The sequence below is a fragment of the Neocloeon triangulifer genome, unplaced genomic scaffold, assembly GCF_031216515.1.
Source record: "Neocloeon triangulifer isolate White Clay Creek 2 clone unplaced genomic scaffold, ASM3121651v1 ptg000012l, whole genome shotgun sequence".
Taxonomy (NCBI): domain Eukaryota; kingdom Metazoa; phylum Arthropoda; class Insecta; order Ephemeroptera; family Baetidae; genus Neocloeon; species Neocloeon triangulifer.
The window spans coordinates 4,215,896-4,241,990 of NW_026775554.1; the positions used below are offsets into that span (position 1 = coordinate 4,215,896).

Sequence of the window (26,095 nt, forward strand, 5' to 3'; positions counted from 1 at the left end):
TTAAAAGTCCATCAAGTCGATAAGGCCTCGCATGTGAAAATACTCCTCACCCACGTCGATTCGCAACTGAAATATTTAATTTTGCTCCTCAAAGTGCAAAACAAATCGTGGAAAATAAAACTAAATTGTACAAATAAAAAAGGTTGCAAAAAGACGTCAATGAACCTTTCCATTATTTTTAGACAAAAAAATTATAACAAATTTTACATCGAAGGTTGATGTAATCTGTTTATTATGAACATTTTCATGCAAAACTGGCACCTAAATATTAACTAAAAGAGGCAATAAATAAATAAATATTTAATTAATTCAAAAGTTAGCAGCGCATTTTTATTTCTTGTTTTTTATACTTTTTGCTGGGACAAGGTGCAAAGTTTTTTTTTCACTTTGATCAGAAATAAATTTACTATTTCTTTAAAAATTTCAACAGTTATATTTTGAAATTTAATTTAATTTAGCGCATTGTCATAAAAAAATTAACCGATTTTACAAGCGTTTTGTTTAAAAAATCTCTCATATCTGTATATTTGTATCAAATCTCCGATAGAAATATCACCGCTGCTATTTATAGAGCGAGAACATAAATTTGGAGCAATCTGTCAATAAATTCGCTGAGCAAGAAAAGGGCAAACTGCGACACATCACCGCTGGCGTCGTAAAATGAAAATTGAGCATCTGCTTTCGAGACGTCTTGGAGGATAAAAACAAAAATAATAATGCACGGGGCGGCGTTTTTCCCTTTCGCGTGCGAGCGTTATACTTTTTATCGCTTTTCAAACAGAGCCGTAGCAGAGGAAAATTCGCAGGCAGCAAATTGAATGGGGCTCGCGCGGCGGGGTGGCCGCGCCGCCAGCTGCTGTCACTGCCGGCGCAGTCCAACCTGTGCCGCCGCCGGCGCTCGGGGGTGGCACGGAGAGGGTGCGCGTCACCAATGACGTCATTGCGAGTCTCCCTCTCGGCAAACCTTGTTTTTATGGGCCGATATCATGCAGGGTCCACTTATTGATATCGTCTCTTCCACTCTCTTTGGTTGCGCCTTTTTCGCATCTTTTACTCCGAGCGAAACTTATGCACGCGGGGTGGAGAAGTTATGGCTTTTCGCCGAATCTGCTCTGCAATCAGCAGATTTCCCCCATGGAAATAGATTTCCTGATACGAAAAGGAGGAAGTTTGAAGTCTTTAAAGAATTTCTGAGAATCTTTTTTGATCAAGGAAACGCGAGTGGAAATTAAATTGATTATAAGATTTAGAAAACAATACAAACCAATCTTTTCCAAGATTGCTAAATTAATACATGTGATGATTCAAGTACAATAATTTTATTTAATAATTAATCTTTTTATTTATTACTAATTTTTTTTATTCATTTTATTATTTATTCTCCATTAAAATCAATTTTTATTATAATTATTGTTCTCAGTCAGAACAAAAATAATGTAATCCTTTTAACTCTTACAGATTAAAAAAGAATAATTAAATTCCTCAAAAAATTTTCTATTATTAATATAGATTTTCTAAATTGACAAAACTTAAGCCAAATTCAGTGTAAATTTTTAGTTCAAGCCCTTGATTTTACTTTACTAACCTAATTGGAACGGCATAAAGTTTTGAGAAAATTTTCTTCGTCAAACAATCCACACAAGGCAGTTTGATAAGGAGGAAAATTTTGTCCCCTTTGATGTGCTAATTTTAGGCTAAAATGTTTGCAAGTGTGTGAATTTCATTTAATTAATTTACATGCCCACCGAACTCTAAAGTTTGTTTTCGCAACTTTGACGTCAAATGCATACAACATCACGAAATAATGTTTCGCTGTGTTTGTTTCCTCATGTGAATGTTGAAGCGAGCGAGCAAAACGTCCGAATTATGACGTCAAAAGTCTGAAGGGTTATTTGTTGACGGTTTTTAAATTGGGTTAGAGAATAAACAAGTGCTAAGGAAATGCAGGTAAAAATGCCAAAACAGAGAAAAGGTCGGTGCGGTTTCTGAAACGCACAGTCCGATATTCGTTCGTGATAAACAATACAACAATCGACTAGTGTGTTCCTCTGATGAATAAGTAAAAAAGCCGGGGCCAATAATTTGTATGTGTGCCGTTCGTTTTCGCAGCTCTTTTTCATTATTCATTGTCTTGATCAGCCAGGTGTTCATTAATTTGAGACTGCAAAAGGGGCGAATGGGAAAAGTTACGTAACAAAGAACAGCAAAATTACAAATATTCTTATTTTAAGCGCAACTGATAGAAAAATTAATTCATTCGAGATATTGTTTTCTTAAAAAGTATAAACCCAATTCAAGAGCTTACAATTTATTCAAAAACGAGTTAAAAGTTCAATATTCATATAGTTTAAATCATGATTTTAAATTTTAATGAAATTGAAAATAATATATTATGTAATTTTTAACCAAAAAGTTCAGAATTTCTTTTTCTTTAGTTCATTTCATTCCAGAGTTTCAAACATTCAGGAACAACAAATCAGTTTATTCTGTATTTATTCCTTGTAATCAGAATAAACTATTAAACAATTTAAAAGAACTTCTAAATAGTTAACAATTCAAAAATTTTAAACATTTATCCAATTTGCTTTAATAAAATTCACCAATAATCAAAATTTATTTGGTTTATTTTTGTGTGGAACGAGAAAGAAGTTTAGGAATAACATGAAAAGAAATCATTTTGAATAATAGTAAAGGGTCTGTTAAGTAATGGGTTGAGCGATCCTTGCCCCAGATATACGAATCCGAAACGCATCAGAAACTCGAATGGTCAAATGAAGAAACAAATAATTGAGTGAGGTCAATTTCCGAAACGCACTACCACACCGACCGCGGCGGTCTCAAACGGTTTCGTGCGTGTCCAAGGTCGAGTGGCAATTTTCCAAATGACACACCGAAGCGGCCCAGGTGCGTTTCGCGTGCGTCGCGCGGGTTGCATAAGCCGCCGAAATGCTGGCTGAAGAGAATTACATTTTTTCTCACAAGACTCGCAACGGGGTCAATGTCTCCGCCGAGGGTTGTGGATGCTTTTGTGTCGGATCAGCAGGTCTGTTTGATTCAACGAGCACATAACAGTGTGACACAGCTTGCTGTAATTAGATCTTTAAAAATAGAGCCGTCGGAATTTTCCTTTGTAATTCGCAAACAGCTATATAGGGTGTGTTTTCCTCGACGCGAATTGGGACAAGCGCAAATTAAGTCTATTTTCGTCTGTCAACCCATGTCAACCGTAAGGATTCGCACTTATTATGCGTTCCGAATTTCCACTTACGTAATTTAAAAAAAAAATAATAAGTCCTGGTTATATTTTTTTTAACCGTCGTGTGTAAATTTTGAATTAATAATTTCAAAATTTAAAATAAATTATTTTCTTTTCATTATTCTTCTGCAAATGCAAATAGATTATCCATCAAAGACTTCTTAAAATGGAGTTTAATATAAAAAATCATAATTAACATTTTGGGTAGAAAATTATTAATTATTTATTCAAAATTTTTTTAAATCCAGAGTTTCGATTTAATTGTTTTTAATCATTAAATTGTTGATAAAAAAAGTTTGCCTTTATTCAAATGGAGGTGTTGATTAAAGCGTCGAATAAAAACCTTTGCTTCTCACTCTCGCAGACAAAAAGCAGGTGACGAGAATTTCGATCACGCTTTTGCGAGCGTGCTGTGGTGTGTGGTTCAGCGGGTTGGCAAAATCGGTGCACGGGACAACAGCCGGTGTGCTCTGCTGGTGTTCACGCATCATCGAAGCCACACAAAGGGTGTCACACCACCGCAAGAAAAAGATTACGAGAGCAGCGCGCCGCGCAAAAATTGGCCCGTTGCAGAAAGAAGGACGATTTGGCGTGGAAAGAATGATTCGATCCAAAGCTCGATCACTTTGGCGGCTTCCATCGGTTTTGGGCTATTTGCAGCTCGGACATGATAATGACATTGACGACCACGGCTTTTGGGCGAAATTATCGCAGTAGCCTTTCAAGTACAGCTTACACCACAGCCAATGCAAACAAATGAACCAAACATATTTTTACTTTGTCTCCACAGGTCCTTTACAATTTGAGTCTATTTTTAATACCAATGAATTGCTTATTATGCTGATGTGCAATCACTACTTTAACAATTGAATGGATAAATTGAGTGTTATGAATATGAAATGCTGGAAAAATATTTAATTAACACAGCAAATTTTGTGTTAAGTTTCATTTTCATTTTAGGCCATACAAGATCAAAATTGAAACAAATTTTCTAAGCATATTAGAATTATTTGTTAAAATTCAATAAATCATAATAAAAAATTTAATTGTGAAGCAAATTTTGAAATCCATATTGAATAATTTAGCAAACAAAATTTCAAATTTAATTTCTATGAATTTAAAAATTAGTAGTGTCCGTAGATATTTTTCTTTTTGTATTGCAATTAACGATTTTCCTTGAATGACGACAAAGGGAAACATTTATTTTGATGTTTGCTTTTGCTCAATAGAGATAAGGCAACCCACACAACAGAAAAATTTTTCCCTCGTGATTAAATCTGGAAAATTCTGTCCTGTCTCACTCTTTCTAAGCGCACTTCTTGCGAAATTATTATTCCCGACGGTTGCCAGAAAGCTGCGCCGGAAAATGGGCGCGTTAATTAGCGTGCTCAATTTTCCGAGTTAAGCGCCGCTGTCAGCCGTGGGTTTTAAACACACACATCTTCTGCGGGTGGAAATATTAATTCAAGCCCCTTTGGAAGAAGTGATTTGGGGGGCGCGCGTCCTTGACGGCTCAAATCCCGTTGGCGAAAACAATGGCTGTGCGTCGTCGTCTTTGCCGGCGTGATTGATTGATGCCGCTGAAAATAATATATTTGCCGAGTACTTGGCCCACAGAGCATCGATTAGCTTTGACGTCATTCAGCCGCGCGTTGGGAAGCCCTCCGCCTTTGTGTGTTGAGCCGGGCTTAATAAAAAGAAAAAGACTCGGGGAATCTCCTTCTTAGGGACGCGCACGAATATATTTCAGTTTAAACATCAGCTAGCTATTCTCGGCCCTCTCTTTCACGCGACAGTTAGAAAAGCGACGAGATGATCATCTCTTGGCGGCGAAAGAGAAAAAATGACGCGCACACGTGACATAAAAAGCAGCGATGGCCCCGAGTCATCGACCTTTTCTGCGGTAATCAGATCCGGCGCTACGCCTTGCCCATTACGTCCGAAGAATTTTATCGCCTCGCTTCTAGCTTTTCCTGATCAATCGTTTTGTACTGGAAATTTTTTCCTCCCCGAGCGAGTGCATTTCTTTCTTTCCCTCTTTCCCATCTGCATCGATTCTGGAACAAAAGTTGCGTCGCTTGAGGGTGAAACCGACCTTGGGTTGATTTTATATTGTTCGCAGAGCGCACTACTGGCGAATAATTGCCACGATCTGCATAATCAGGTCAACAGGTTCACTTGAGAATTATTAGAACGGAATAACTTCTTGGTCTGATAAGAGGCGGCAGCAGGTTCATATCGAGGGGAAAGTGAATATATCAAAGGATATTTCAGCCGCCTTCGGTTTCCTGTTTATTCTCTGTATTTTTTTTTTTTAATTCAAACACAGTGAAATGTTCCACTTATCGCAAACAAGATAATCAAAACAGTGTCGCCCTGAGTTCATTCATGGAAATAAATTTTCTTTTTAAAGGTTCTAATTCAGAGTATAAAATAATTTTATCCTACATACTCCGCGCTTCAAATAAGGCAAGCCTTGGAATCGTTTCTGAAAAGCAAAACTTGAGTTGAGATTTTTAAGAATACTCAGGACTTGTCGAGAATCAGCAAAACACCATGTAATTCAGTGCAGAATCTTGCGCACAGGATTATCATCGCTTCGGTCCGAATACTTTTTTTTACGTAGCTTCGCTTCGAAGAAACTGAAATGGTGATTTGCAGCCCGCAGCTGAAACATGTTGAGCAGGATATATTGTTTTTCTGAAACCGTCTGAAACAATAAAAAAACTCACAAAAACCCATCGAGGAAAAGCCGATTTTAAATTCAAATCACCGTGAATCAACCCTCGATCGTGAAATTCTACTACAAAATATCAATTTTTTTTAGTCATTTTTATATAATTCATTAATTATAATTATCCAACAAAAATTTTTGTTCTAAATTTTTTTGCAGAATATCACCATAAAACGCATTTTTATGCATAAAAATATATTGGATGCAGTTTTTGAAAAAATTTATCAACTTCTAGGACGGTTAAAAAGTTTCAATCTTAATTGCTTTTGGGAATTATTTAAATAGAAATACTGTAATAAGTCCAATGAGAGACAAAAGGAGGTTCGCATCAAGGAAAAAAGTGAAAAAAACCCGCAGCTTTACGGTTTTATGTTTATTCTGTGTTTTAAATAGGAATACATGGCGACATGTTCCACTTTATGAATTATATTGCAAACACGATTTTAACAAGGCAATACTCCTGCAAGCAAATATATTTATATTATAATGTATATTATTAATTCAACAATATGTGAGGGCGTACGTTAATCTCAAGTATTTACAGTGTAGCTGCTCGAACGAAGGGCCTGATTCACATTTAATATTTAATTATAATATTCTTGTTTAAAGGGTTAAAAACAACGCATCAGCCGCCTCGATAAATATTTACATGTTTACGTACAAATCGATATGGTCAGAACAAAGAGAATTTTACATCAGAGGAGAAAGTCTTGTTGTGTGGCTTGGGCAAATCAGGCGGTCTCCTCTTCTTGAGAGACCGCTTCTTGCGCCTTCTTCACAACAGCCTCTTCCGAGTCGTCGCCGGCGATGGCAATCTCTACCTCTTCAATCGTCGTCTCTGAGTGGCCGTTCTGTGCTGGCTCGGCGGCCACTGGCGATTCGGGTTCTTCAACGGAAGGCTCAGGAGCAGATTCTTCGGACGCAACAACAGGCTCTGCTGGCTCCTCAGCCGCTGGCGTTTCTTCTGCAGATTCAGGTTCCGCTGCAGGAACTTCGGGCTCGGCTTCAGCTTCGACTGGAGCTTCAACCAGAGTGACTGTTTCTTCAGCAGCAGCCGCTTCGGCCGCGAGTTTGGCCTCTTCAGCTGCCTTGGCTGCAGCTTCTTCAGCAAGAAGTCTGGCTTCCTCCGCCTTCTTGGCTTCCTCCTCGGCAAGGAGACGTGCCTCCTCTGCTTTCCTGGCCTCTTCAGCCAGGCGTGCTTCTTCGGCTTTCTTGGCCTCCTCAGCCTGTCTTGCTTCTTCAGCTAGACGCGCTTCTTCCGCCTTTCTGGCCTCTTCGGCCTTCTGGGCTTCCTCCGCCGCAATCCTGGCTTCTTCAGCTTTCCTTTCCTCCTCGGCGATTCTTTCCTCCTCTGCAATTCTAGCCTCTTCGGCAAGACGGGCCTCCTCGGCCTTCCGCTCCTCCTCTTCCTGTTGCCTTCTCAACTGCTCCTTCTTTTCCTTCTCGGCTTTCCTGCGAGCAGCTTCCTCCTGCTGCTGTTGTCTTCTGATCTCGGCCTCCTCGGCCTGGCGTTGCTGTTCCTCCTCCCGCCTCTTTTTGTCCTCAGCCTCCTGCTGCTCCCTGTTTGCTTCCGAAGCGGCCTTGCGCTTCTGCTCCAAACGCTGGGCCCGCTGCTCCTCCACCTCGCGACGGGCCTCCTCCTCGACCTCGTCCTGCCGCTTCTTCCTGCGGGCTGCGCGTTCCTTCTGCTCGTCGGTCAGATGCTCGGAAGCCTTGGCTTCAGCCATGGCTTGACGTCCTGCCTCACGACCTTCTTCGCACTGGGCCCTGGCCAGCGCCAATTCCTTGGTGTTGCTCGGCGTGACCTGAACGGGCTGCCTCTTCACGGTTGCATCCACATTGCTTGCGCGTTTCTACAACACAAAAATTTAAATAAAAAATAATTTATTTCTACTCTAAAACAAATAATCCGAAGAGTTGTAAATTTTTTAAATGCGCTGCAATAATCATTAAAGACCAAAGAAAAATGATATCGTTGATTGTACAACTTAATTGATTTCTATCAAAATTCAGAAAATCAAATTATCAACTGAGATTTGATTCAGTTAAAAATATTTTCATATTAATTCAATTGTTGTAGGACAAAATACAAAATAAAAAAAAACATCAATATTTTTTTGGTGGCAGATATAAAAAAAGATAAATAAAAAAAGTTTAAATCCATACAGCGCTTTCGCAATCGCAAAGTTTTATTCTCTATCTTTGATTTAATTTTTTGTAAGTTTTCAGACGCTTTTAACTTAAATAATTTTTTTTCATGTAAAAAAACTTCAGTTATTTTCATTAGAACCAAAAGTTTCAAAAAAGCAATTATTCAGTAATTTTTAACTATTTTATTTAATCCTAATAAATTACCCTATCTCGTTGCGCCTGTTCAATTCGGGTGATGCAGGAAGCCGGAGCCCTAGGGGTGGCGGGCGGGGAGACCAAATCGGACTCGCTTGCCAGGTGGCGTGGCGCGCTGGTGGCCAGGAGTGCTGCAATTTGAGAAATCCATCAGACGTCACGGTAGCGTGAAAGACGTGAAGAATAACTGCTCGTGTCATGTCGTGTTCGTGTCACTCCTCTCTCATAGTTGAGATTATTAATCATTGATTGCCTCTAAACTAATACCGCATGCCTTTTTATCTCTATTGTGTCCGGTGTTCGCCACTGTTTGTTAAGAAAGCCACGCATGCAACTTATCTACCCCGCCATAACTTATTCACACATATATATACACATCCTGTGCTCTCGCGAATGACGTGCAAAGCGCTAAATAAATAAACACAAGCCGGTGACTTTCTATCTTTGGAAAAAAGAAGCACGCCTGATTGTTTCCGATGACGCAAATCATAATGGGAACATGATGAAACCGCGCATTAATTAATTACAAAAATGACCAGTGCGACGCTGAAAACTGACCCTTGCGAGAATTAGAACAAAATTATTATTATTAAATGAGAGCTATATGAGGCTTGCGGGTGATTATTCGGGACAATTTATTTACTGGCGATGAGATTTAGGAGTGAAAAATAACACCGTTAATTTAATACTTTGGGGAAACATATTTTAGGATTAATACTCACTGTAATATTTTACGCAGTCTGCGGCTGGCTGGTCGGCTCGAACAGCACACATTCGTTTGCCTCAATTAATTACGTACTCGTTGTGTATGTGTTTAATTAATTGAAATATATTATATATTTGCATGGTTTCCAAATGTTGGCAGAGTGTGAGGGGGTCTTTATATGTTTACAGAAGGTTTAAGTATAATTTAGTCTAATCATCTTAGCAAATTCGGTCGCATTAGTCTCTAAACTTAGCCGCGGTGAAGCAACCGTTTTGTTTTTAAGGCTCATCCTGTGGGAGAGCGAGCCCCTGCCTAGCACGATGACGCAACCCGCCCGTTTCGTGTCCCGCACCGGTTGCCTATATTGGAAAAATTGCAGGCGTTTCTTCCTCGCGTGTTAGGTCATACTAAAATATCGCAACAAACACGAATGCAGCAGACACAAATAAAAAATAAAAAACGAAAGAAGCAGCTACACGACTCTAATTCGCTGCTATTATTGTCACGGTTAATGGAAAAAGTAAATCTCTCTCAGTCAGTATGAGCGAGTGAAGAACAGCGCCAACAAAACACAAATAAAAATAAATAACGTCTCTCGAGAAAAGGATCGCAGCCGCGGCCAGTTCTGAATGATCCGTCGGTGCAAGTATGTGTTTGTGTTAATGTTTAAATTTTTTCTGACTTGCAAATTTAATTACAAGCAAATCAGATTAGGTGTATATTTTTCAGTGTTGTGGTAAAAAACCATGCTGTTTTTTGTTTTGTGTGAAAAGGGAGGGAAATAATTTGCAGACGGACTTGTGGAACAAAAGCCGGGCGATTACATTTTTATTTCCGAAGCAAAGACATATGACATTAATATGTATTTTGAGACAACAAAAAGAAAACTATCTGAGCTTTGTGAGATTGGAACAGTTACCATTTAAAAACAGTCTCTCGCTTAATTAATTTTGGACATTTGCATATTTGTGGATTTTAGTGTAATTATGTTTGTCACAAAAAGCAATATTTTATTTTTGATTGACATAATTTTGTCGAGGCCACAACACTTTTTACTTGCGCCCTGCAAAGAAAGAAACAAAACCACAGTTTTATAAAAAAAAAGAGACGGTGCAAATAGAAAAAGAAAAAGACGGCACCAAAATCGATAAAAATAAATGAAACAACAGGGTCATGCAGTTGGACGCGCACGACGGGACAACTCAAGATCTCTGTTTCTCGGGCGGAGGCTTTGCACTCCTTTGGCCTCGCATGCTTTCATCGCCTACTCGGCTCGGTTGTCAGAGGGGGAGGTTTTTTCCAACGGGGGTGGCTCCTGAGACCCACCTTTGGCCATCTCGATGGTGGCGTCGGTGCCGGTGGCGCCGCCGCCGCGGGCGCGCGAGTAGTAGGACAGGAACTTGACGTCGTCTCTGATGTTGCGGTCCTCGTCGTAGCGAGGAAGGGGACGTCGCCTGCCGATGGGTCTGCCGCCCGCGAAGGTGATGCACGCCAGGTGACCCCTACCTGTCATTTGCAGACCAAAAAAAATAAGTCAATTACATACATTTTTAACACACCCTCCAAAATTTAAATTATTCAGTATGTTTACCATTATCTAATTTCTTTATTATGAGTCAAATTTTAAAATTAAAAATACAATCGCTATTCCATTTTATGAATTAACTTTTGAAACTCTGTAATTTTGAGTGAATCAAATTTTTTAACCAACATTTAAAAATATTGAAAAATAAAATTTAGAATTAAGCTATTTAATTAATATTGGGCTGTAGAATCTTGTCTAAAATAGACAAAAAGCATCTAGCAAATTGAGAACGATTGGGCAAAAAAATATAATTACCCAATAAGATACTTAAATCAAAAAATTGCTTTTCTCATCAATTCTAAATCTGAGATTTTTCACTGGAATCTTGTCTACAAAAACAAACAGCGATATTTGATTAAAACAAAAGCCTCATTTAAACTCAAAATTAAAAAGTAAAATATATTCATGATGCAGCCTCCGGCAATTTCATCGGGGCCCGTCACAATTTCACGCCACGCGACCTGGATTCACGCGCGTGTGAGTTTCAATTATCAGTAATTGCCCCCATTTCCCGAGTGCATCCCTGTTTTGTGTCGTTTTCTGCGACATCCATCTCCTGCCACCGCCGCCATCAGATGATTAAATGCACGCGTTTGCAGTAGCTAGGCTTTGGCCCCTGAGCAACGCCGCTTTGCTTGCCTAGGAAGAAGCGCTTGCTGCTTTTATGCAACTTTGCACACACACTGCGCCTGCATTAGTGCACTTTGATGAGGCGCAAGTCAACATAGTAGTGCCCCATTATTGCGAATAATTGAGTTGCTGGCAGCTTAATTGAAAGTCGCAAAAGTGCTCTCGGTGCGGCGGTTTTTTGTTGCACCACTGATTGGATTTTGTGTGAGAAAATCAAACCTTGAATTTATTTATTGCTTCGATCTGATCAGGCTTTTTCTTTCAATAGGAAATGTGACACCATTTTAAAATGTAAGTTTCGTTTAAATTTTTTAAATATATCTAATTTTTATTATTTATTGTTCAAAATTTGTATAAAAATTTTAAGAGCTCTGCCAAAAATTTAAATTTCAATATTATCAAATTATTTTTAATGCAGACTTAATTTTGACTAGATTTATCTGAAGAAATCCAAAATGCTCACCAATGTAGGCTTTGCCGGGCTCAGAGTAGCGGGACTTGGTGCTGATGTCCTGATGGATCTGCCTCATAGGCGAGTACACGTTAGTCTCGATGTACGAGTGGTGGGAAACCGGGTCCAGATCCCTTTCCAAATACCTTAAGAAAGCGAAAATTAGATTCCGCCAAATTCACGATTCAATTTCTTACTTGGGAATCAGCATGTCTGTGTGGTAGCCTCTGGGCACGGGTGACCTCACGCGGGTCATGATTTCGTTGGTGCGGGCTTTGATTTCCCTAGCCTCGTCCTCAAAATTCTGAAAGTCAATTGAAAAGTTCCCAAAAATTACAACAAGAATTAAGTTTTGGATTTTGGAAAAATGTTTAAATTTTTGGGTTTGAAAATAAATGATTGTGTGATGAGCGTGTGACAAAAATCGGTGGCAAAACCTCACACAAAAAGTGACAGAAATATAACATGCCAGAGGTTTTTTTCAAACTTTAATTTTTTTGTACAGTAAAATTACAAACAGTTGATCTTTTTTTTTGAATGATCGATCGGACCTCGTTGCTGTGGGCCATGTTGAACTCTGCACTCACCGTAATCTCGTGCGAGTTCAGAAAGTCCTCACAAGGCACACTGCCAACCCTGGGTCTGCTGCGGGATTGGATTCTGTTGAGCTCGGACGCGATGGCCGCCGATCGCATGCGGGACGGCACGTGCGGGGACAGCCGTTGGTGGGCCAGCGCGGGCATCGAGTAGTGGCCCGGCATCTTTACAGAAAACACATTCACACACTCCACAAGTTGTTGGCAAGAGAAAGGAAGAGGAACAAGTGTATTGAATGAATGTGGCAACCACGTTTTGCTCAATCTAGTGAAGCATTTAAAAATTTCAAATTAAAAAACGCAATATTTTGAAAATTTAAGTAAATGTTTTTGAGAAATATATACATTTTCTTAGTAGTTATTAAATCATTTTTCAAAAGTTTACTTATAAATATAAAGAAAGCTGTTGCTCTGAAAAAATTGTAATTAATTTTTGAAGAATCTTTTAAATCTATACTCAAATATGTATAAGAATATTTCAATGAAAAGCTTTATGATTTCACGAAGTTATCAGATCTTTCAAAAGTTAATTGAAATTTTAAAATAAGTGATTTTTCCAAATATTATATTTTATTTTGCAAAACGTCGGTGGCACACATATATGCATAAAAATATAACACATTTTTCAATGGGAAAACTTTCAGCCAAATGGCGCAACCAAGTTGATACTAATGAACACCGTGAAAGTGCTTTTTCCCAGAGAAAAAGTGACGGAAAAGTAGGTTAGTACGAGAAGGACGTTTATCAAAACAAGAATGCTACATTTTATTTTCACTGGAAAAGTGGGAAATAAATGAGATGCTTCAAAACGCAAAAAAATAAAAACCCATCATCATGCTCGAGAGAGAAAAAAGACGCAAATGCGAATCAAGAGCCGGCGAGGAAATTTCATTTTGCGAGGGATGCAGGTGTGTCATGTATTTTTTTTTAAAAAGGAAGTTAATTTGACCTTAATGAAAGAAAAAAATTGCTTATTAGCCACCCTTTCAGCAAGAATTTCCTCGTCCGCTCGCTGTACACTTTTATGTGACGTCGAAAGGGAGAAAAATCGGCCAAAATGAAAACAATCAAGTGTTCGCTTGAATGGGTTGTTTTTGTGTCGGCGCGTGGGAAGTTGCGAAAATTGACGTGGAACAACATTATCTCCACAATTTCCTGTGTGTCGCGGTGCGCCCACCCTTGTTCTCCTCCATTCACCGTGAGTTCCTTTGGAACACAAAAGCGGTCACGGTGACACCCACTCGGGAGAGTCTAATTTCATTCAAGCAGCCGCCGAAATATGGACGTTGACCTCGCGTGTGCTAATATCGAGGGAAAGACTCTTGTTCGTTGCTCGCCAAAAAGCTGCTCAAAAGGCACTTTTGAAACGCCCTCAGCCTTTGAGCAGAAAGTGTTAGCAAGATTATCAGTTGTCAGCAAAAAAATCCAACCACCTTCCGTTGAATGAGGAAACGTTTTTGTGTAAGATTTCGCTAATCGATGTTAATGTTCTTGTAAATATTTTTTTTTTTATATAAAAGAACTACCCGACCCCAAATTTTAATTTATTTTAAATTTTTTTGATAGCTATATTTATTAAATATTTCAAACCATTTCCCAACATACCTTTTTAAAGTTTGGGTTGATACATTATATCAAAATGTTCAATTCGTTCCAAAAAATCTTTGGAACTTATTTTTATTGAAATCAAAATCAATCTTTGGCACAATATTGCACTTGTTAATAATGGTTTAAGAACGATCTTGGGTTCTATAAAATAATTGTGTATTAAACTAGCACTTCTGGTAAAGCGCATTAAAAATATAATAGCGTTCGCTATTTCTATTCAATATTGTACTATATTGAGCATTCGCGTTAAAACTTAATGATCCTTTTTATTTTCATATTATTGCCCCTTGATTGATAAACTAGGTTAAAATGTTTTGATATTTCAAAAACTTAGTTATGTTTTACGTATTTTCACTTGAAAAATTTTACGTCAATGTTTTTTTTTTTCATTTTCTTAATTACACAACTTTTCAAGATTATTTAAACCTTTTTAGCATTTCAAGTTGAATTAAATTTTATTTCTTTCCTTGTGGCATTACTATGGCCTGGCTTTTTCATTTCAGTATGAATTTGTTCCGACTTGCTCCATTTTAATTTCGCAATAATTCAATTACTTCAACCTTTAGTGGGCCATTGCCGGAGGCAGCCTCTGCTCTCTGTGTATTTTTGTGCCCCAGCCGCGGGTCAAAAATAACAGACTGCCGACGTGCACCTTCTTTTATGGCGCCGCCCCCGCGACTCGAGTGCAGATTAGGCAAAAAAATATTGCCGCAAATTCCAAAATAATTGGCCCTCAAGATTAGGCGCGTATAATATGTAAACAAAGCGAGATGAATAGAAAAACAGAAATATAAAAGCGAAATGAGAGAGAGGGAGAGATATATAGAAAATATACATAAAAAAAATGAGAGAGAATTCTATAAAAATCCGTCAGTTGTGCGGGTTGCTTACCAGCAGCGTGACAGGCGAAGTCGCCCTGGTGTAACGTGGAATCTGTGGAGGACAAAACAAACAGTTCAAAAAAACTGCAGATTATTTTTGCAAAAAAATTTTACAAAAAAAAAATCAGTCAGGAAAAACAATGCAAGCGAATCAGCGCGTTTGCATAAAACAAGCTGCTGCGGATGGATCGTTTCTATGGCAACAAATAATAATCATCAAGCGACAGGGGCTATATATAGCGGCTATAGGTGCAGGCAAATCAAAGCAAAAGGGTTGACATTGAGCGGGCACAGGTACAAAAATACTTGGTGACTGGGAAATCGTCTGCCTTGTATGATAGTGCCTTGCAATTTCATTAAATAATTATGCAAAATAAAAAGTCCAATATAAATTTATAAATTTATTTAAGCATATAAAATTATAAATTTTTTAAAATTGAGAAAAATTCAAGCGTATTCAACAGTTAAGCTTGAAGGGAAAAAGTAATTTAACAATCTAATTGATCAAATTTTTTACCCATCCCATTATTTATTTGACCTGACCTTTTTTCAATCCACTTTGAAACATTATTAAAGCTTTATTAAGAGTCTAGCAATAAGAAATATTGCAAGTTTTTTAATCGTCATCAGGTAATTCCAACACACACGCCAGACCTTCGGATAAATCCGATTACTCCCCCGTGTTAGTTTGCAGTGGTTATACAGCAAACAGAAAGTTATTGTGCAAGCAAAGCCTCTATTCTCTGCTCGAGAGTGTGTGGGCTGCAATTGTTAGGGAAAAATTACCTATTGCGCGCGCGAGAAGGAGATCGCGCGGCCAGGGTTACGGACAGAAGCGCAGGCAGCTGGAATAATAAGCGGGTTTGATCAAGAGTTAATTGAAAGCCGAGTAAGAGAAGAGGAGCGTCTCGTCGCTCTCGGCTCAAACAAGGCCAGCTTTATGTATTTTTAGCTTGTGGTGAGAGGAGAATAAGTTGCTCGGGAGGATTATTATTATTATTTCTCTTCTACAAGCAGGGCCTGATGAAGAGATATAAGAATAAAAAAGCAGCTCTTTTGTCTTTGTCACATGAGAAAGTGTCACACTTTGTGCTCTGGTTATTTCTCACAGAAGGATGTTTGTTTCCGTAAGACGGCTTGGATAAAGTTGATTAAATTATTTTGCTGGATTTTATGCTGAAGCAAGAAGATATTTAATGGACTTTGATTTAAGCGATTAATAATTACAATAATTAATAATTTGAGTGCTCTCCAACAAAAAGATTTGATGGAAAAATTTAAAAAAAAAAATCTAGATCAGGGAAAATATTTTTTTGTCCAGAATGGAAATTTTTGATATGAATTATTTCGGATATTTTTTTGTTAAAATATTCAAATTTTGAAGAAAAAAATCACATTTCCTTTTTATTACATTTTTTCTTTTTAAGAAGTTCATGTCTACGTAATTGTAAGTCTTTATTTTTGAACTAGGGAAAATTCCCTCCACGCAATTTCCTCATTTTGATGAATTGAGTGGGAAAATGATTTTGTATCTTTACGTAGGAGGCACTCGAGAGGAAGTTAATATAGAAAATCGAGGCCGTCGGCGCAAAAGTAACTTACCGCGTAAGTGGCGTACGCGTAGAGGTGGTGGCTGGGCGTCGTGTGGGAGTACCTGGGCGGCACCTGGGGCATTTAGGAAGCGTGTAGGCGAGAGTTACAACAACAGACACAGAGTGCGGAAATTTGGCGTCAATCAGCCAGCAATCGATCAATCAAAGCAGCAAAATGAAAAGAACGATTCACAAGAAAAATAAAATAAATCGATCTCTTTCAAATATATTTATACTAAATAATATAATTTTTTTTTATTAGAGGCTACACTGAGGGGGAGAGGTTTCCAGAGACAATATATACGATCAAAGAGAAACAGTCCGCCGCGCGCGACGGGAAAATTTCAGGTTGGTTGTCACAAAAAAGGAGAGATTTTGCACTCAGAGGGCGGCTGGGCTCGGCATACACAGAAATACAAAGGGCAGAAATTGACCAGCCGGCGCACGCCGGGGTTTTATTGTTAATTTGCGCGCTACATCTGCTTCTGTTAGAGATAATAACGTTGTTTCGCGCTCGTTTGGCCAAGTCGGGTCCTCCACTAATGAACTAACTTTCCGTGCGAGATTCTAATCCAATCAAAAAGTTTCTCCTGGGCACAAATTTTGTCCCTTTACTGACTAAATTCTTCAAAGTTAAATGCAATGATACGCAACTTTTTATGCAGAGAAAATAAACGCCAAAAAATGCATATTAATCAGTTATTTTATTTATTGAAAATTGTAATTTTACATTAAAATTTTCCAGCAAAACAAACTATATAGTTTAAAAAAAATTATAAAGAACGAAACTAAATTTTTTCAATTTGATCTTCTGAACCAATTTCCGGGTCAACAATTGCCAGTAAAGTGCTGAAGGTGCCACTTTTTCATTTTTAATTCTCTAGTTGCTTTTTTGAAGATCTCAGGATTTAACACAATGTTGAGCAGCACCTTTTGGCAATTTTTATCTGTTGTAAAGAGGCAGCTTTTGATCTCAGAAATCTATTCAGGATCTCAATGCACATTTGAAAATCTCTGGTGGCTAAAAAACCCAACTTTCGACGGGAAATCATTTTATTGACAGATTCCCCGGTCGACCTGCGTGACCAAACCGCGATTAAATGTAACAATAAGTATAGCGGTTAGTGCCACTACTCGTCTACTGCTGGTTAGCTCCAGGAAGGGTTAGCAAAGCGACAGATAGGGGTGGGGGGTGTGTGTGTTTATCGGTAGGAGTAGTGGCGGTAGGTGGTGCCGTGGGGCAGGCGGCCCGTGCTGACGCTCGAGTACGAGTACGAGCCGGGCCCGTCGGACGAGCGGGACGAGCGCTCGGACGAGTACGAGTACGAGCCAGGGCCGGAGCCGCTCGAGCTGGACGTGCGGCTCTCGGTGGTCGAGTAGGAGGTGCGCGGGGTGGTTGAACTGGTCGAGGGGTAGCGGTCGCCGCCCAGGGACGAGCTGCTGGTGCTCGAGTACGACGTTGAGGAAGAGTAGCTGCGCTCGTCCCGCGCACGCTGGCTCGGCGTGTCCAGCACGACGTAGTGACGGGGCACGGTGGTCTTTGGCCGGACAGAGAGACAGAAAGACAGACAGGGACAGTTTAGACCATTTCAAAAACAGCGCCTGTTTATATTTGATTTTTTTTCTCTAGCATTTAATATGAAGAAAAAATATTGAGCTTTTTGATTTGACTTTTTATAACAAATTACAAAAGGACATAAAAACTCAGAAAATTAAAATTCCATGTTTGAAATCCTGATGGAACTTTGCGTACAGATTTAGGACTTTTTAAGCCAATATTTTTGGTTATAAAATTAAAAGACAAGTAACTTCAGAAGCAATAAACTCTTAAGTTATGTGAAAAAATAATTTTGAGCGACAAAAACAAGTGAATTCATTTTTAAAAAATTCATCAAGATCTCAAATTAATTATTTGAATATTTCCATGCCCTTTAGTAATTAAATTTTTGAATTTAGTTTGATTTTGTTTATATATTAAAATTTTATTGGGATGTGATGGGAGTGTGTGGTTTTTTTAAGTCCTCTTCTATGCGTCTTGTTTGCTGCTTGAAAGCCTTTTTCAGTTCCAGAGATGGGCGAGCTTATACGCAAGTGGCTAAAAGCTCTTCGGGTTTTCCCTTCGCGGAACAATTAAGTTAACTCCCGAGGCAGTGGGACGATAAAACGTCTCGCTGATCCGCAGCCCAATATTTGCGTGACGCGCGCGTTTCGCTGACTAATTAAATTTGCCAAGCCTCTCTTTTGTTGGATGTCGTTACACGTTTATTATATGCCCACTTCAGGCGCTGTTTTTTTCTTTTTACTCCGTCGCGTCGAGGGGGATAAAGAAGAAAAGAGTGAGTGAACAAAAAAGGTGTTTCAATTTCTCCATAAATTATCAGCCCAGCCGCCCTGAGGGTTTCAAAAAGGGTGAAGGAAAGAGGAGAACAGTTTGTCAAATATTCTCGCATAAATAACATCTTGTTTTTGCAAATTTCATTTTCCTCCTTTTCTTTCCCTTTTCAACGGAGAGGGGGGCAGGAGATCGTCCTGTAAGGTCGTGCCCACTCGACATGCACAAAAGTTACTCACCACGTGACAACCAAAACGGTCATCCCTTCAGTCTGCTGTTCTAAATGGCAATTGATTAAAACATCAAAAGGACACGAAAAAATTATTTTGCTTATAAAACCTCTCCCTCTCATTTCTGCTTTTTCTCTACGCAAATTAATACAAATTCCTCTTATTATGGACTTACATATTCTACGCAATTCTATGGCGATTTTCGTATATTTCGCGTGGCTCTCTGACTTGAGGGATTTTTGGTAGAGGGGGTGGATTTTTTGTTTTAATTAAAAATTAGCAGACAGCGTTTGAATTAAAACATCCACCAATCAAAAACTAGATGCGATTACAATTATTTTGTGCCAATTAGTGAGCCGATATATAGTTTCGTTAATCAATGCATTAATTCGTTCGATTAAGTCCTACAGCACCACAAAACCTGAGCTTATTCTATAAACGGTGTAATATATAAATAAATAGAGAAGAATGCAGCAGCGTCTTAATTCATTAGTATAATTAATTAATCCGTTAATTAACTTAAGCTGGAAAGAGTGTTTCAACAACTAAAGAGATAATTATGAAAGTAGTATGCGACCTGCTCTCTCGTTAAAAGTTTTGCAGCGGGTGTGGAAAAATAAAAAATAAAATCAAAAAGTAGCGAGTCTGCGAATTAATTAATCTCGTGAAAGCCGCAGTGACGCGCCCTCTCTTGTAAAAAAGTTTTGTGTGTGTTTTTTTTACTTTTACTTTTAGTAGTGCGCGTGGACCGAGCTTCAATGGCCTAGCTGGAGTCAAAAACGACTTTGCCTGCAAAAATTCGCCCGCTCTCGGCTCATTTACAAACGCCAGCACCTGCCGCCATATTAATTGCCGATTTGCATTTTTTTTTGCAGCAATTTTTGCAGGCGAGCCAATTCAGTGAGAGAGAAATAATAATAGCGTGTTGGCTCGGATGCCGTTTTTAACTCGCTCGGCCATTAAAACTGCCCACGCGCGAATTTCATCCACGGCTACATTCCACGGCTGTGGGGCGTGATGCCACCTCGTCACTACGCTCAACCCAAAAATTTATTGAAAAAGTTTATATTTTTAATTTTTTAATAGTTAAGAAAAAACTGAGTTGCTGGTTTTATTTGGAAAGCGAAATCCTTCGTTTCAATATTTGGGAAAGGAAATTTAATCAAAATTTATTTAATAGTTTAAGTGGCAAATTCAAGAATATTTGCCGAAAATTAAGAAAGAAAATTTTGACGCCTTTTAAATTAAAATTACTTTCTTCAAATTTATCAAGAAGAAAAGGTCTTGCAAATCTAATACAAAAATTTGAACAACATGCTTGTTATTTATAAAGATGAAAATTATTTTTTTATGTTTTCCTTTTTCCCAAAAGTCGAAACAGAAGTAAAATTAAGCAATAAAATTATTTACACATTTGCCAAGTGCAAACGGACGGAACATTTTTCTGAAAATTTGCAGTTAAATTTCAAATCGGGTGAGAGAAAATGTGATGCGAATGTGAGAGAGGTGGATTAGCTCGCTCCACTAGTGGCGGTAGTAGCGGTAGAAAGTGTAAAGGTGCGAGGGCATGTCAGGGGCCACGGAGCGCAGGGTGCGGCGCGGCGGGGTGTACGCGCTCGTCAGGCCGGACTCGTCGCCGGGGGCTCGGGGCGCTCTTCCGAAGGCGGTGAACAGCGGCGGCACCTCAGACAGGCGCAGCATCGTCGGCGTCAGGTGCTCGGGCGCCTTGTACCGCTAAAAACAGTCGCCAGCCACCTCAGAAACCACCACTCATTCAAAAAAATTATCATTTAATTTGGTTCATTAGTGCTTCATTGCACACAAAAATTTGATTCTATAACTTTTGATTGAAGTTATGGTTTTATGAAGAAGAGAAATGTGGGTGGGCGAATTGATGTAAAGGGATTGCATTTTTGTGGGATTCAGATTGAATTTACAGAAGTTTTGGAGAAAATTTCCAGTTTTAATATTTTAAGATAAATTTACCGTTTTAAAATTCCTAAAAATAATTACAAGCTATGGTGTTTGAATCAACCCTCGATAGTGAAATTCGTCTACAAAACAAATATTTTCTACCTTGTTGATTAATTGAATCCATTAAAAATATGATTTTATGTGGTTATCAGAATTCGCAAGGAAAATTCAAAAATTCAACTTTCAAGTAAATTATGTTCCAAACAGCGCTCAGCTAAATTCATGACTGGAAATATGTTTCCGATAGAAATTAAATAATGAAATGAGCTCATAAATATTAACAAAATATAAATTTTTAAGAATTTTTTTTTTTTAATTTCAATTTGCTCATGTTTAAAATATTCCAATCTCAAGCTGGTCAAAAAATTGGATTTTTTTTTATAAATACCAGCACTTATGGTATTATCAGTTTGAACTCCTTTAATATTAAAAATAGAAACATTTGAAATTAGTAAGACAAGGTTCTTTTTCAGTTGACGTCAAGCAGGGTGCGATTCAATTAAAACAATTTTAAAAAGCAGCTGTCGCTTTTACTAAATGAAGTGTTTGTGTATTTCAGACAGTCGCTTTTATATATTTGTTTATTTTGATCTTTCAAACTCTTTGTTTTGAAGCAGGTGCAGCGGCGTCAAAACTAATTATCGTTTTCTATAATTGAAGAGAGGGAGAAATGGTTATTTTTCGTCTTGTCGAACAAATCCATCGCGGAAACGCCCCGAGTGAGACGATTTGGCAATGCGCTCATCTTGACAGCTTTAATATTAGCGACGCACCCGCTGGCGCAATTCCAACGAGACGCCCAGACTTTTCTGCTGACGTTCTTCATAATTTTCTCAACATCTTGCTCGCCGCCTCGTCGCTACTTCAGCCACATCAAAAAAGTCTAAAATAAAATTCCTTCAAAGACGCATGAAAAAGTGACGGAGAGGCAAATTTCTCAATTCCCACAAATGAGTACAGAGACTTTAATAAATCTATTTGAATTTTCTTTATTAAAATTTCGTGGACATAAAATTGGAATAGTTTCTGAGTTTAATTTTGTTTTGAAACTCTTGAAATAACTTTTAAAAAGAATTTACTAGTGTTATAAAACTAAGCGAATTTAAATATTTTATCAAAAATTTTGGTGTGTAACGCTATAATTAATTTTAAAATTGGAAATTATTTTCTACAGAACATAAATAGCAATTAATTGTTAAGTTTTCATATAAAATTACCTATTTTCAAAAGTGCAATAAAAAAATTAAAAACTTTTTTCTTGTTAAAATCAATCACACAAAAAAAACTTGTGGATCTTTCTAGTCGTGTATTCTTTTGACGGCACAAAGCGACGCCTGACGAAAGTTGTTTTCCGCTTTTTGTCGAACACGTCTGTCTGGCAGGTTGCCTATTCCTTGTAAGTCGCCCACTCCCCTTATTTCTTTTCATCTCATCGGTTTGACGCAACTCGAATCGAGAAGGAATTAACGTAAAGTTTTGTTCTCGCAATTACCGTGAAGAGATTTATGTTCGAAAGAACTCACCGTCTCTTAGAAACGGGTTGAGAAAGGATTGATGGATTTGCTTTGAATCCCTCCCTCGCCCTCGTATTGAGGCAACAAACACTTGTTCGCGCGCTTCGGAATCCTGCCAAGTGGAGCAACTTTGCTCTTTCTTTAAAAATAAATTCACACTCGAAATATGCGCTGCGTGGGGCTTGCTTATTTCCAGAGAATTGGGTTAACTGCTGCATTCTTGCAAAATCGGATATGTAATAAATCTGACCGGGCTTAGGTAAGAGTGGGTGGGACTCAAAATTCGTTGAGCGCGATTGATATTGACCCGGATTTCGACTATTTTTTGACTGGATCACGGCCGAAAATGCAACAACTAATCGAATGTTCTGCGCGACTTAGTTTGAAAGTGGGTCTCTGATGAAACCTTTTTAATACGCCTTAGTTTTCCAAAAATAAAACAGAGCTTGATTTTACTTTAAAAGTGGGAAATCAATAGTTTTACAAAGTATTTGCAAATTTAACTGCTTCAAATAGAATATTTATGAAAAATTTATATTTTTCAGTTAAAATTACTTTGTTTTGAGACAATGTTAATTAAATCAAGATTCTGAGCTCTCAAAAATCTTGGATATTGATAGGGCGCAACAACGTTTGGAAAATCCAGGCAACTTTTTTCGCGACAATCGCTATTCAGAATAATTTTTGGGACAGCAATTTATGAGTTTCTTAACCTCTGATTCTTCCAACATGAAATTACATTTTGCATTGATTTGTGCTGAGGAAACTTTAAAAGTTAAATGATCCATATATTTGATTTTATCAAAACACATTTTCTAAAAAAGTTGAAATTATTGTAATTTATTTTCATTTTAGAAAGTTTCTATACCTTCAAAATTGATTAGAAGGTTTCAACTTTTAATTTGATATAAAAATATGACACTTTCCCAGAACGAGCAATTCCTCGTGATTCGAGAAACCGCTTTTGATGCTGGAAATGTCAAAAGACGAGGAAGGAAAATATCCCACATTTTGGCTCTGCTTTTTTCATAATAAAACCTCCTCTGCTTTTAATAAGCATTTCTTTGTCAGCTTTTGTACGTGCTTTGCCATTTTTAGAAAAAGTTTTCCGCAGAGTAGATAATCACATCATCTGATTCCGGGGAAATTATTTTCGCCTCGATTTCGCGGTATTTTCGGAAAGGAAAGTAAATGAAAAATTCTCTCCTGGGAGGAAAAGAAAATTAACTGCTGCTCACGCTCGATTAATAAATGTGTCCAATTTAAAAGAGAATTTCTCTAGCCGGTCTGCTCGTCGTAACTCAGCCCGCGAGAGGCGGAATGAAAATAATAAATATACCGGCGGCGGCGTCGTCAGCTCGTCCGACTCGGGCGCTAAATTTGGACTCGGCCGCGCGCTCCTCTTGGAAACCCAATCTCGCCTCTGGAGAAGAAGCGGCCGAAAGAGGTTCGATTTATTATTGAATGGACAAGGCCGAAATTTATCTCTTTCTTCAAAAATATATCCGGAACTTAATTTTAAAACATAACTAAAATAAACATTTTATGGGTTTTTTTTCTGTGGTGCTGAGTTGACTTTTTTTTTAAATATAAACTTGATTTAGATTCGAACTAACCAGAAATTTAATCTATATTTATCAAACTTCAATTTACAAAACAAACAGCTAGGAAAATTTCACAATTCTTCCTGTTGCACACTTGTTTTATACAATTAGATGCAAGCCAGTTGAAAATTTGTGAAGTTATTTTTCAAAATTTTAAGTGATTTGTTAATAAATTTTCTTAAGAGTTTCTCAACGCGCACGTTTCAAACTTTTTTGGCCTGGTCGGATTTAAATGCACAATCATCTATGACGGGCTTTGTTGTCATGACGTCAGAAATGTGTGTCACTGTTGTTGTTTCCACACGCGGTGGACGAAATTTGAATGTTGAATTAAACGGAAAGAGATTATTTTGAAACTGCTTTAAATAGAGCCAGCGACGATTCAGCCTCTGCATTTCATTTGTATTTTTAGAAAAGTTAGTACAGTTGTGGTTTCACAAATATCTATGCTGAAAGGTTAGAATAAATTTTAATCAGAGTTCAATTTTTAATTTTTATACAACATTGTTATCGACTTCCCTTAATGAAATATTAAAAATAACTGAGCAATTTATGAAAATAAGCAAATTCAAAATATTTTCACAATTTCAACCAGTAAAATATTTTGAAAATACAATATTTTTACTTATAACTAGCGATTCAAAGTTTTTTTTTTTTTTTTAATTTTACTTGTTTTTGATGCAGTACAATAATTTTTAACTGGCTTGCAAATTAGCTATTTATAATCAGTTTAATTGTAAAATTTAATGAAAGCTTTTTCTTTTTCACAGTAAAATCTAAAATAATTCACACAATCTCAACTAAAGCTGTCCTAACACAAGAAGCAATAAATTTAACACTTTTTTTTTTTTTTGAAACGGACAAATTTGTTTGTTTTGTGATAAAGTTTTTTAATTTAATATATTAAATTGGAAAACTTTAGTGTGATATAAGACGGGGAATTTGATATGAGCGTGGTGAGGGTTGTTTTCTGCCGGTGCTGGTGGTGGAATGTGCGCGGGGGTGGCTTACCGTGTGGGTGTAGGTGGCCAGCGCGGGCCGCACAGTCCTGCGGCTCGTGTAAAAGTCGTTTTCGTACACCATCTTCGAATCTGCTGGGGCTGCTGTTGGTTCGGGGGCTACTCTTGTGGCCTGTGTGAGGACTGGGCTGCGACTAGAGCTGTCACGGGGCCCCGCAAACCTTTCGTTGGCCGCCCCTCAACGCGCTATTTCGGGCGGCCGGCAGTGACGTCACACGCCAGCGGCCACTCTCGCCGCCAACTCGTAACAATTTTTATACTTCCCTCTTCTCGTCGCGCTTTTCGCTCCCTCGCGAAATAAAAATGCTGCACTTTCGATAGAGAGATGAGTCCGCGAGATGAACCAATTCCGTTGGATTCGCTCCAATGTAAATCATCCCTAGCGTGACAGAAATAGCCAGGCCGATCATAAATGCGCTAAATCTGAACGGTGCCTCACATCCTGGTCGTCACTTCTATTGTCAAGACGTTTTTATTGAACTTTTTGAAGATTGAGAAATAATTATCTTAAATCATCTTTTTAATCAATTTGTATGCAATATTAAAAAAACTTCAACCGAATTTTCAACGATAAACAATAAATAAATAAACAATATTAAAATATTAATCAATGATCAAATTCTTAATATTTTTCGTAAGTTAAAAATAAGCTTTTGTACCTTGTCCTAGACATTTTTTAAAAAATAAAACAATTTGTAAATCTTTAATTATATGATACATATATGATTACGTGATAATATGCACAGAGAACTGAATTTCAATTTCATTTGACTTTTTGTAACGTTGCATAAAAGTCACATTGCCTTTCCATTTATCATAAATTCATTATCGGTTTATCTCAAGGTTGAATTAATTTAATATGCAACCTGTAAAGCCGTCCGCTTTTCAATAATCCATGAACTTGACTTTTTTAACATTCAAAAGCAAGATATAATATAATATAATTTATTATATATAATAATGGAACACAAATAAAAAGAAAAGGTGTTGAATTGTAACAGCTCTGCGAAAAAAATATTTACTTTGCTAAATCTGCA

The 26,095-nt window shown here is 37.9% G+C and overlaps 1 protein-coding gene across 8 annotated transcripts; it reads right to left on the minus strand.

Annotated features, from left to right (window-relative positions):
• Positions 1-6,348: 6,348 nt before the first annotated feature.
• Positions 6,349-25,211, minus strand: LOC132197978 (trichohyalin-like). 8 transcript variants are annotated; one of them, XM_059621628.1, is made up of 11 exons: positions 25,051-25,210; positions 19,123-20,681; positions 16,396-16,458; positions 15,580-15,638; positions 14,804-14,845; positions 12,296-12,469; positions 11,906-12,012; positions 11,721-11,854; positions 10,369-10,548; positions 8,346-8,467; positions 6,349-7,843 (listed from the first exon to the last, which is right to left on the minus strand). In XM_059621628.1, exons 6-11 carry the CDS (start codon positions 12,467-12,469, stop codon positions 6,722-6,724), a joined length of 1,839 nt encoding a protein of 612 aa, XP_059477611.1. In that variant the 5' UTR covers positions 14,804-14,845; positions 15,580-15,638; positions 16,396-16,458; positions 19,123-20,681; positions 25,051-25,210; the 3' UTR covers positions 6,349-6,721. The 8 variants fall into 8 exon arrangements, with proteins under 8 accessions (XP_059477611.1, XP_059477609.1, XP_059477614.1 ...); XM_059621626.1 differs by lacking the exon at positions 15,580-15,638; XM_059621631.1 differs by lacking the exon at positions 12,296-12,469.
• Positions 25,212-26,095: the final 884 nt, after the last annotated feature.